This window comes from Plectropomus leopardus, chromosome 20, assembly GCF_008729295.1.
Source record: "Plectropomus leopardus isolate mb chromosome 20, YSFRI_Pleo_2.0, whole genome shotgun sequence".
NCBI classification, from domain to species: domain Eukaryota; kingdom Metazoa; phylum Chordata; class Actinopteri; order Perciformes; family Serranidae; genus Plectropomus; species Plectropomus leopardus.
Genome location: NC_056482.1, coordinates 622,697 through 635,405, shown reverse-complemented (window position 1 = coordinate 635,405; position 12,709 = coordinate 622,697). Strand labels below are relative to the sequence as shown.

Below are 12,709 nucleotides of genomic sequence, written 5' to 3'. Positions count from 1 at the left end.
GAATAAAAATACAGTGCCGTCCTTTGTCCACCTATGAATGTAGCTAAAGTGTCATGTGTTAAAGCAGTTGCACCCAGCTGCCTGCAGTGAGGAGCCTCTGCGGTGGTTCCACAGCTCACTCTCAATCACAGTCATCGCTTCAGCTAATGTGGCTACAGCTAAGCAAAACAAATCACAACAAACTGTTTGGAAATGACTGCAGTGGGCCCTCATTACCTCCTACATGGTTACAGTACAAACATCTATCAGCTCAACCACCAAATCAAGCTGGGGTGGAAAATGAAATGCCCTGCTTCTCTCCCATCGGCCACAGCAGGCAGGAGGAAGAGAAAGAAAAATATGAACTAAACTTTGTTTTTAGTACATAAAGATTGACAGAACATCATCTTGAAAGTTATTTTTTTCTGTCTGATTGTATAACATGTTTTATCATCTACATTTTTGCAGAGCACAGCAGTGGTGTTCCCTTCCTCCAGGGGACAGATATCATTGCCCCCCTCCCCCTCGGTTCCAGTGGGTTTGGGTGTGGCATGACTCGCCCAGTTCTGAGCTGCGCTATACTGTGACGTTTGGCTTCCCTTAAATGCTCATTTACTCATGAAAGGGCTCTTGGATGGGCTATTCCTGTCTCGTCACTGGTCGGCATAAGTATATGGTGTGTGCTCTCTGATATTGCTAATTATATGGGCCCTGAAGCCGTGCACGGCGCTCTGCCGACATTTGTCTATGAAAACTCTGACTGGGCTTCCTGCTGGTGTTTTCTCTCTGGAGGATGTGGAAGAGTTAAGCAGACACAGCTGGTTTGATTTGGATTTTGTTTGTTGGTTTTGCTTTTGAGCATGTCATCATCCAGTTCAGTGAGGACAACAAGGTCATGTCTTCTGTAAGTTGCAGAAGATCTGTGAGATTTTCTCATTATCCTGGCTCTCAGCCCGAAACTAAATCCAACACAACTGCTCTGCCAACAAGTCTTTTATGAAGCCTGTAAAGTTCAGTTTTTGTTGACAATGTCAAAGAGGGATTGAGACAAAACAGAGCAAGCCGCGAAAGACAAGAACAGTTAATATGGGCTGGATTGTGGTGCCTTGTGTTTTGTGGTGTTTTTTGGGACTGGTTTTTGTGTATTTCTGCTGGTGTCTCTGGGTGTCCTCTTTTGCTGCAGGGGCTGGGCGTGGCTTCCAGGTGCTGGAGCTCCCTGTACACTTCCTCACCTACGCCGCATCTCCAATCACTTCCCCTGCTGCATAAATACTCCTGGATCACTCTGCTCTGGTGCCAGATTGTCTTCCCACCTCACCAGTGGTAGATCGGCCGTTTCTTATTGAGAGTTATTTCTAGTGCTTCGTGTTTTTTGTGAATTCTGGATGTTTGCACTCAGGCATGCTTCTTTGTTTCCTCCAGTGTCAACCTTCCCTCTAGCTCCAGTGCCTCGCCGTTGGACACTGCCCTCCCCACTTTGGACAATTCCCCTCTCCCTGTTTCACCAGCCTTGCGCTTCCCCTTGCCACCTGCCTCCCCTCGGACTCTCCTTGCTCCATGCTCATGCTCCTCCTCGCTTCCTCGCCTCATTGCCTCCATCAGCTCCTTCAGCCACACCAGCTTCGCATGCTCTCACGTTCCCTGGCTCCCATTCCCCATACTCCTCTCCCATTGTACATTCCATTACCTAATTATTAAAACACTGTTTATTGTTCGGATCCCCGCCTAAGTGTTTGCTTTTGGATAATATCTCATCAGGCAATAAGAGAACCAGGTTGCACTTTTGGCCCAATTCCAGAAATTTGAGAAAAATCCCTCAGGGTGTTCTTGAGATATTGCCTTCACAAGAATCAGATGGATACATGGTCATGGTTTTGACCTTTGACCATCAAAAACTAATTAGGTCATAGTTAAGACCAAGTGCATGTCTGTGTATAAACTGAAGAAATTCCCTCAAGGTGTTCTTGAAATCACGTTCATGAGAATGGAACAAACTTGAGGACACTGTTTACTTTAAAGCCTTTTTCAGACAGTCAGTGTTTGCTGCTGTGGCTTTGTGTTTTTTTTAATTGGCTGGTGCATAACTATGCAGGGGACATCAAATTACAGGGACACATTAATCCTGTGTGTCACTGCTTGCATTCCAACAATATTTAAAGCTTAAGTGGTATTTCATGTTTTATTTTTGGAAGGAGCTATAATGAAAATGTTGTGAGAAACAGTAGAATTATGAACGAAATAGTGTCAGGTTGATGCAGTAAGAGAAAAAAATAGCACATTGTTATTTATTTCTATCATTATTGTTCTAATTAACTCTTTAAAGCTCCCACCCTCTGCCTCTGGCTGCAGGTTTGTGGTACTGTGTGTTCATATTTAAAATTACATTACATTGTGTCACTCAGCACCATTCAGATATAAATCCTTCTGAGAGCTCTCTCCCTTTGTTACATTTAAGAAATTATTTGTATTGTTGTAATACTTCACCTTGATTGGATCATTTGTGTCAGGAATAAGTATAAGTAAGGCAATTTGTGCAGCAAAATATTAAGTGCACTTGGAGATGCCTGCACAGTATGTGTGCACAAGACCCACCACCATTCATTAATTGTTGTGCCTGCACCATGAAAACATGGTCCTATATTTTCCACAGCAACACGTGTCTGTAGAGAAGTGAGACTCAATATTGAGGTCAAATGCATTTTTCATGACTGACAAATAACAGATTTGTGTGATGATTTGTGAGTCCTTTATAGTGTTCACAAACTGTTCATTCTGAAATAATTTAAAACAATTTCACAAATAAATACATGATTGATGTGTCAATGATGCATCACAGCCAGTGTATCTAACTTTAAAGGGGCAGTTCCCCCCCAAATCAAAAATGCATTTTTTTCCTAGTTTTGGTGTGAGTTGCAGAGTGTTGCAGTTCTCGCTAATGTAATGGAACTATTTTGGAACTACGTCAGAGCTGTTTTTGTCCACCTACAGTATATCAAAAGGAAGCGTGCATCTACTGCTAGCCCATCTAACAACACTGAGCTAACGAATGTTACAACTCAGCCGTGGAGGACACCATTATTTTTTACATCTCACGTCCAGATGCGTGCTTCCTTCTGCGCAGTGATGTGGTTGGCAGGTGTGGTCTGTAGCAAAGAAAATGTTTCTTCTATGAAACTGCTCACAGCAAGCTCTGTGGATTATTTTGAGTAACCGGCTCATGATTTCCAGAAAGACATTGCTGTTGAGTTTTTCAAATGTTTTTTTTTTCGGTGCTTTTAACATCACAATCCAGGTGCCATCTAGTTCCATTATATTGGAGAGAAGGCAGAAATCTCTACGGCCGATATCTCCAACACTCTGCAACTCACACCAAAACTATCTAGACTGATAAATAGCATCGCAAGTGAGAGGAAAAATATGTATTTTTGATACTGTCCCTTTAAAGCCTCATGACACGAGAATATTCCATGTTATGATTATTAGAACTTCTTATCTGTTTGTTATATTGTCATGTAAAGGGAAGAATTTCTGTTCGAAAAGATTGTAAATTCTAGAGGAGAGATTTTTTACCATAAGCCCCTTCGGGTTTCTTAACCCCTGCTGCCCAATTTGTGCTATCTTTGTTATTATCTGCATGTTTTTATCACAGCTTGTGCCAATAAATTAAAAAAATCAAATTTAGATTCAAATTGTTGTGTAGCTTCTGAAAACAAAATGCTGGGTGTACACATTTTCCACCAACACCTATATGCAACATGCATTTGTGGCTCAGAAACTGTGAACAAAGTCTCAAAAGTCCAAACACAAATGTGAATCAATCCACACATGTGAGGCGATCTGTGCCCACACATTTAACAATCTGTATATGACAAAAAGTACCTACACAAATATTTTGGGACATTTATATGTGCAGGAAATCTTTCAAGAGAGTCTGTGAACTTTGAACTTTATCACAACAAAGTGCTATGTGCTGTAGGGTTTACTGTAAGGCTGCTCTTACCGTTCTCCTGTGTATCCAGCGCTGCAGAGACACTGTCCAGTGGACAACACACAGAAGCCGTTGTTGTGACACTGACATTCCTGCGAACAGTTTTGTCCAAATCTCCCCTCTGGACATGGCTGGCCGCACACTGTACCCTGCACACAGCAGCAGACACACAGCATCTCAACTGCTGGTCATGTGATACGCTTTTACACCTCAGACTTTGAATACATGTCTTTATGTTCTCCAGGCCTGCTGATGTGTGTGATTAGAAAGAAAAAAGATTGCTTATGCTTATGCTGCTTATGCTGCCTTCACATGCTTCTTGGAAAGATCATATATATATATATATATATATATATAGTAGCAAGCAAACTGTGAACTATAAAGCATGCCAGGCATGTATACTAACGTTGATAACGTTATTTTATAACACTGCTTTAAAACATTGCTGACTTGATGTCATGAAAGCATAAACATGGCGAGCAAAAGTCAATGTTTGGTCAATATTAAGAAACTTTTTTATTAATTCATGTATTAAACATCATTTTTTTTAACACATGTAAAGTGTAATATGGTTGTATGTAATATGTTCATTGCTGTCCATGTAGAGTGACGTAGATTAAATATAAAAATATATAAAATATAGAATATATAGAATATATAAAAATAAAAAAGTACATGAAAAAATAAAATAAAAATAAATAAATAAAAATATGAAAATATAAATAAACTGGAAACAGCTATTAACCTCTTGTTTAAACACTCTTTGTATTAAAATGCAGCCCGTCTTCTTTGTAGCTTCCATGTTGTTCCCACTTTACAACCTCAAAGCACATGAACACAACCAAGTCAGAAAGAATGACTTTATAATTCAGAAACTACGACCTTCCGACATCACATGAATGCAGCATTAATCCTGCGGCTCCTTTACTCTGTATAATGGTCCATGAATTTAACCTCTTCCTGACTAGGATCCAGAGCTTCTTTCACATGAGCACCTCAAAATAGTGATTTAATTTGGTCAGATCTCTCCTTTCATTTCAATGAACACAACTAGGAAGTCTAAATTTATGATTAGGAGTGCAATAGAGCCACGCCCCCTTTTTAACAAGCATGGCCGACCATTTTAGTCTATTAATCGTATTGTTAAAGCATAAAATTTGTGTTTAAACATTTATCTAAGTAAACATGGGATGTTACATCGCTTACATATGACAAAATATCATATGAAAAATGTACAGCTTTAATTCAGAATGTTTTTGAAAGTATTCGACCACTGAAATGGACTGTGTGTCACCAGAAAAGAGTAGTTGAAATAGTGTTTAAACAGGAAAATATTTTTTGTCATTTTTCTTAAACGTGGTTTAAATGAAAATTTAAGTTGATCCTAAATCTTGCTACATCTTTTTGGCGTCAAGAAGGAGTTGAGGAGTCTCACAGCCTGGGGAAAGAAGCTGCTCTGTTGTCTGGTGGTTCTGCAGCGATACTTCTGTATCTTTTTCCAGAAAAAAATGCATATTTATTATTTTTACACAATATTCATCTCAGACTATTTAGATTTTTTATCCCATACTATTTTTTGTACTATTTTGGGGAGATACTTCACATATTGAGGATATATTTTAAGTCACAATGACAAAAATTATTTTTAAAAAATGTATGTGAAATGTGTTTTAAAAAATAACTTGATTTATGGATATGAGTTAACCATTCATGAAAATAAATCTTACATGTTGTGTTGAAAGATTATTAAGACCATTTATTGTCATTTTTACTGTTAGGTGAATTCTGTGTCCTTATCCATTGGAATTGGACACACATACAAAAAAAAAAACATATAATAAAGTATCCTATTTAAAAAAAAAAAAAAAAATATATATATATATATATATATATATATATATATATATATATATATATATATATATATATATATATATATATTTGCATTTAGAGCAGAAATCCATCATTAGAGTATTTCCTGTGTGTGTGAAAGATAATTGGGCTTTGAACCCGTTAGGGAGGGTGATGTTCATGTCTGGTGCCTTTCTGTTGAATCTCTGAGAGCCTTTGAACTTTATCAAACATGCTTAAGGAGCAGCTCATTCCTTCACATATCATGACGTCCTCCCCTCTGGTTCAGCTGTCTGTGACAGCCTGTCTGAGGATTCCTCTGCTCTTGTTCACCACTTTAATGAGGTTTGTCTAATGCTCAGTCTGCTGCTGCTCTTCTGTTCTGCCCTCACCACCTCTGATACCTCTCACATAGTTCATTAATAATATTAATTTGAAGGTATTTTGCCCATGTTATGTACTAAAGATATTGTGCTGCACAACATTCTAAAAATGATCAGAAACCATGACAATAAGCCATTTTTTTAATGTTAAAAGGCAAAAAAAAAAAAAAAAAAAAAAAAAAAAAAAAATGGGAGCGTACCATCCATCCTGCGGGGCAGGAGCACTCTCCGGTCACATGGTGACACACTCCTCCGTTCTGACAGGGACATCTCTCCTCACACTGCTGCCCGTGTTTCCCTGGAGGACACAGGTCTTCACAGCTAGGACAAAAAAGACAACAGCGTCTGGTTATTTGTCACTGGACTTGCTCAAGACTTAGGGTTTTCATTTTCTCTTCCAAATAACAATTAAAGGTAAACAGAGCTATAATTTACCATTATTTTCTTTATTAATTCATTCATTGATTTTATATTAACAAAAAGTATAAATGTATAAAATGTTACTGTGAAAAGTCTAAAGTTACATCATCTGGTTGTTTGTTTTGTCTGACCATCAGGTTAAAACATTAAGATATCACATTTAAAATAATATAAAACAAAGAAAAAGGCAAATTCTCAAATTTAAAGATGTAGTTGATAAGTTCAAAAATACACATTCACTGAAACTGTCGCTATATTCACAAGCTCTAAGTTTTTTTTACACTGATTATCATCTGATTATTATTTATTAATTTTTTATATGTATATAGATTCCTTTATTACACTGAACTTTTTGGCAAAATCTAACATTTATTTATTACTCATCTGTTTATGTGTCTATGTGTTACTGTATGTTAAAGTATGTGTGCACGGGAAGCTGTTCAAACAAATTGCCCCTGGTAGAATAATAAAGTTGTCTGAATCTAAATTACCGCACGTCATCAAAAACAACCAACCAGAGCAGGGGAATCTCTAAAGCAGCTGTCAATCATGTCAGTCACTGCATATGAAGTGCTGTCAAACTTTCAAACTAGACAGCTCTGATCAATTATGAATCAAGATTCTGTTACTGCATTGCCTATTTCTCTCCTCAAATGTTTTAAGAAGCATATTGTAGTGAACTGTTTAGCTGTAAAATGAGAAAGATAATAAATTATTTATTTATTCACTAGTTTCAGCACTACTGGCTGAGTAAAGAAGTGACATGAAAGTGTGGTCAGGCAGTTTCCTGCAGCTCATCATCGAAACATCCATCACATCTCCACTGAATAAATATTATTATCAGCTCAATTTATTTATGTCCATAAATCTACATATATGGTTATTATAATAGTATATTTTAAATAATGTTACAGGAGAAAATATACATATACATATACATTTTTTAAATATCAGCATTTTTTAGGATAATTAATTGGGGCTTTTTCTGGCTTATTTTCAGTTTGTTTGTTTTTTTTGTAACATTTTTACTAATTTCTTGCCAATTTTTGGGCCTTTTTTTTGTAAAGTTGCTTATTGCCTTCTACCTTGTTTTTTCAAGAAATCAAATCAATTTGATGAGGTTTCAAGGGGTTAATCTGTGCAGATGTTATTTTGAGTGTCATCCAAATGTTTTATATAACTTCACAATAATTAATTAGCAATAACTTTTATGTTACCAGAGGTCCCTTTGAGATACAATATTTCTTCTGCCAGGAAGTCCTGGGGACTTATTCATTAAAACTTCTGAGTACAAAGAATCACTTATTCAAAATTCCAAGAAAATTATGAAAGTTATGACATTTGCTAAAAATATCCTTTTACAGTTATGATTCTAGTAAATGTAAAAGTTTTTCACAAAGCATCTTAAACCTTAAGAAAGCTTCTAGGGTAAAATAAAAAGAAGTCAGGAGCAGGAAGGAGGCCTTTCAAGAGGCTCGAAACTTTCTTAAGCAAAGGTGCAAATGGCAGAAAGACGGAGAGACAGGAGAAATATTCTCCAAGTAAGTTAAACAGATGCTATAGATGAGATGATGCAGGGAGAATGTGTGTGCTCGATCTCATTACAAATGAGCTCAGATCTTTCAGCCAACGCTATCATGCTACAACACTAAGGCCACATTGAGACAAAAGCAGCCCATTAAAAATGGAAAAAGTCTGTCCTTTGCATTTAAAAAAAATATGATAACATTGTGAAAATGATCCTTGTGTACACGGATCTGCAAAAACACCTGTAAATGCTGTAGTATGCATGCCAGACAAGTAGTCGGCGGTGAGTATAAACAAACAAGAAGACGATGGAGACCGCACACACGAGAACAGACAGCGTTAATAAACTCAGCAGAGTCAGCAGCACAAACACAGCTCAGTGGTCCGCATTGTTGTTGTTGTCCTCCTACTTGTGCATCATTATTTGTGGCCGTGATGTCATAATTCTCACATAATTTACACCGCGAGAAAAAGGTGTTGCGTTTTCAAAACATTACACTCTGGAACAAACAAAAGTTTTACATTTCATGCATGTAAACGGTCCCTAAGATAAGTTATCTGGCGACTGGAAAAATATACACAACTCTATTAGCCAAAGTTTAGATACTACTGGTCAAATATTACTCTAATAATAGTTAGAGTTGCTGAGTCAAATTATTACTTTAGTCTAAATATTTAAAGTACTTTTTTTTTTTTTATCTCAGTGCATTGTTGTATATTGTCATAATACAGTGTATATTGTCACACATACTAATGACTCTAAAACAAGCCACTGAATGCACTGACTTCCTGTAGAACCTTTGGAATGAAAAGCTTGTTGAATGGCGAGTTCTTGTGGGCTGTGAGGATGTTTGTGCACGGTGCATGCACAAGGTAGAGATACGGGACAACGGGACAACCAACGCAGAACTGCATGATCACAGTATATGGGCTTTTGTGTTTTAAGTCACAGAGTGAAAACTTTTGTTCACCTGTAGGTCTATAAGGGTGTAGGAAAGGACCAAGGGCCAAGGAAAGGAGAAGAAAAACTCCCATTGTTTCCATACAAAGACATGTAAAGAACTTTATGATAACCTAATGAAGGTCTTTATACCGAAACAATGTTAATAAAGTTCACTCTTAATTGCAAGGGAAGCGGACAGTGTGTGGGAGTTTTTGTTCTGCATTTTGAATAAAAAAATTTAAAAAATCATCCACTGACTTCAAAGGAAATGAATAACGAGTAACAAAAGCCTTCATAGAAATGTAGCAGAGTCAAAACTACAATATTTGCCTTTCAAATGTAGTGGAGTCAAAGTAATGGGTTTCTAAAAAGTAATACTCAAGAAAAGCAGGTACTCAAAAGGTACTCAAAAACTGTACTCAAATACAGTTCTTAACAAAATGTACTTTGTTAGTTTCCACCGCTGATGATCACATGATGACAGAGCTCTCAATGTCTCATACTGTGTCACAAATTCATTTCCACTGTATCCACACCTTACAGGCACACACAAGGACAACCAATCACATCTTTTCTTTTCTTTTTTTTTTTTAAAAGCATCATTCCTCACAACTGGGTCACCCACACCTCCTCACTAACACCAAAGCCTCTGTCCCTGTCTTGCTCAGAGTTTTTCAGGGAATTTTTCTAGATGGCTATAAACTTTGAGGTTAAGTTAGAATCTCTAACTTAACCTCAAGAAGATGGGCAGCAAAATGATGAAGTTTAAATACTGATGCACTGAGTTCTTACAGAGGGGAGAATCTGCAGCAGCTTGCTCTGAAACCTGCAGCCGTCTTGATCTAAAGAGGTGATTACTGTAAGATGGCAGATCGCATTTATTACCTTCAAACGTTTGTTGGTATGATTTGTTTTATCCAAAAAAAAATCATGAACCTACTATTAACCCTTTGTAGCCTGAGCTCAATGTCTTTAAAAAAAAACACAGGAAGAAAGCAATGAGAAACAAGAAATTACCAAAAAAATTGCAAAAAATTGAGAAAAAAGAAAATTACCTGAATATTAGCAAAAAGGGAAAGTGAAAAACAAAACTATACAAGGAAATGAACTGGAAAAAAAGTGTGAAGAAAGTAGGATATATTCTGTAACATATTTTGAATATATAATTCTAATAACTATAAAGGTAGTCTCTGGAAATGTTTCCCTTTTTTTGAATACTTTTCTGATAATTCTCTCTCTCTTTTTTTTATATTAATTTTAAGTGTATTTCGTGTCACCTTTTACCAGTTTTGTAATTTGCTCATTGCTTTGTCCATGTTTTTGAAAAGAATGACACCTGTTTGCTCAGGTTTCAAGGATTTAAATAGTTGTGAAAGGCATTTGAATGAAGCACAAGAAAAACTGATGTCCATCCAGGTTTCAAAGGGTTAATGAGGCCACTGCGTGCCTTTCTTTTCCCTGATGATTTCTCACTTAACATCTCTATTGTTGCTCTTTCATCTTGTCTTTCTTACCTGTAGAATGACACACCCACTGGTCTCATCACGGCTTGCACCTTAAGAAAAAAAATTGGTTCAAGCTGAGAACCAACTCTTTAGGCTCTGAACCAATTAATTTTTGGTCAAAATGCTCTGATGATTCATAATTAGGTGCATAAACTAAATCGCAACCGGTTCAATACTGGTTGAAAAAGGGATTATGTGAATTAAGCAGTTTGATTCTTTCATAAAATGTATACACCACCAGCTTTTCTAAAAGAAAAAACATGGAAATCTGACTTCTAATATGGAACCTTTAACTCTGAAACTTGTGCAAAATTGCTTGATTATTTCAAAAAGGAGAAGAACGCAATGAGCAATGAACAAAGAGCAAAGAAATGATGCCAAAATTAGCAAAAATTACGAAGAAATACAAGAAAATTACCCCAAATTAGTATAAATAAATAAAAATAAAATACAATGGAAAAAGTTGGTTCAAAAGTTGAAATACTTGTGAAAGGCGTCCAAAAGCAGAACAAGGAAAGTGATGTTGCTCAAGGATTTAAAGGGTTAAAGTCTTATTGAAAAAAAAAATCATCTCATACTCTGGCAAAATCAAAATCTCATCAAAAAAAGCTGGCTTTGGAAAGACATTTTTCACACATGTTAACACTGGCAGGAGCACAGAATAAAACACTGAGTGCTGCCTGAGCAGTGTTTCTCAGTGAACATAGAGCTTTTAATTTAAAGTCACTGTTGGGATCAGAAACAGGAAACACATTCTCACACACTCTCCTCAGACTTACAAAGCTCCAGTGTATCCTGGTGAACACTTGCATTCTCCAGTAACATGGTCACAGGCGGCTCCGTTCTGGCACTGGCATTTCTGCTGGCAGCCGTTTCCATAGGTGCCCAGCTCACACTGGGCCTCGCAGCGCCAGCCTCTGTACCCGGGAGTGCAGATACAGGCTCCAGTGATGGGGTTACACAGGGCTCCGTTCTGGCACTGACATCTGTTACTGCAGTGGGGACCCCAGTGGTTACTGTCACAAGCTGGGGGGAAGATGAAAGAAAAGGAGATTTAGATTCTCTTGTTTCACACGTAGCATGGCGCAGGTCACAGGTCTCAGGTCGTTATTCCCGACTGTTGCCAAGTTTAAGTGGAGAGCTCAAGTACTACGAGCCTTGAGTGCACGTTATTCTCATGTTTTCATTAATGCAAGATACAATATACAAACACATTTTCTCTTATTTTTGCTCATATCCAGGATTTATTATTATTTTGTTAGTACTGACTGATTTTTGGAATTCACCATTTCTCATTTTTACTTTGCTCTTACGTAAGACAACATTTTACCAGTGCTCCACAGTGCTCCTACCAAGATACGAGAAAAACATCTCGCTTTCACAGTCCACAAATTGTTATCTAAGACAAGGAAAATAAATTTTATATTTGAGGAACATTAAACAACATTTAAAACAAATGCATTAATATCATTTAATCAAATTTAGTTTCAGGTATTAGAGGAATTATGACTAGATTATTAAAATTCAGGGCTAAAAACATATTATTATACTTGGTGAATTGCTCCCAATGACTGTAATTTCAGTAACTGTGTGTCCCTCTGCAGACCAGAGCTTAATTGTAACTAAAAAAAATTACTCAAGTACAAATCTGAGACTGAACTAAACTTTTACGTTACTTGAGTATTTTAATCTCATAAAACTTTCTTCTTCTACTCCATTACACTTCAGAGCAGAAATATTGTACTTTTTACTCCACGACTATTATTTGTAATTAACAAATTAAGATTTTTTTCACACAAACCAAAAGTATGAAAGTATAAAAGTGCTGCTTAAACAATTAATCAATCAATTATCAAAAAGTTTGGCAACTATTTTAAAGATTGTTTAAGTTGTTTTTCATGCAAAAACATTTCATGATTCAAGCTTCTTATATATACTGTATGTATGATGACTGGCTGGTTTCCCTTCTAATTATTTAAATTACTTTGATTTATTTAAATGTATTTAAAACTTTGCACATGCATACTTTTACTTTTAATACTTTAATACATGTCCTTGCACACAGCACAAAACCCTCCCTCAACACTGAGCACACCTGGTCAGAGCAGATTTG

The 12,709-nt window shown here is 36.7% G+C and overlaps 1 protein-coding gene across 1 annotated transcript in view; it reads right to left on the bottom strand.

The window, feature by feature from the left end:
* Positions 1–12,709, bottom strand: part of megf10 (multiple EGF-like-domains 10) — a 79,954-nt gene that overhangs the window by 20,481 nt on the left and 46,764 nt on the right. Inside the window, exons 6-8 of the mRNA XM_042509621.1 lie at positions 11,376–11,622; positions 6,402–6,522; positions 3,980–4,116 (exon numbers count right to left, since the gene is read on the bottom strand). Of these exons, the coding sequence (XP_042365555.1) occupies positions 3,980–4,116; positions 6,402–6,522; positions 11,376–11,622 (505 nt within the window). The remainder of the gene's footprint in view (positions 1–3,979; positions 4,117–6,401; positions 6,523–11,375; positions 11,623–12,709) is intronic.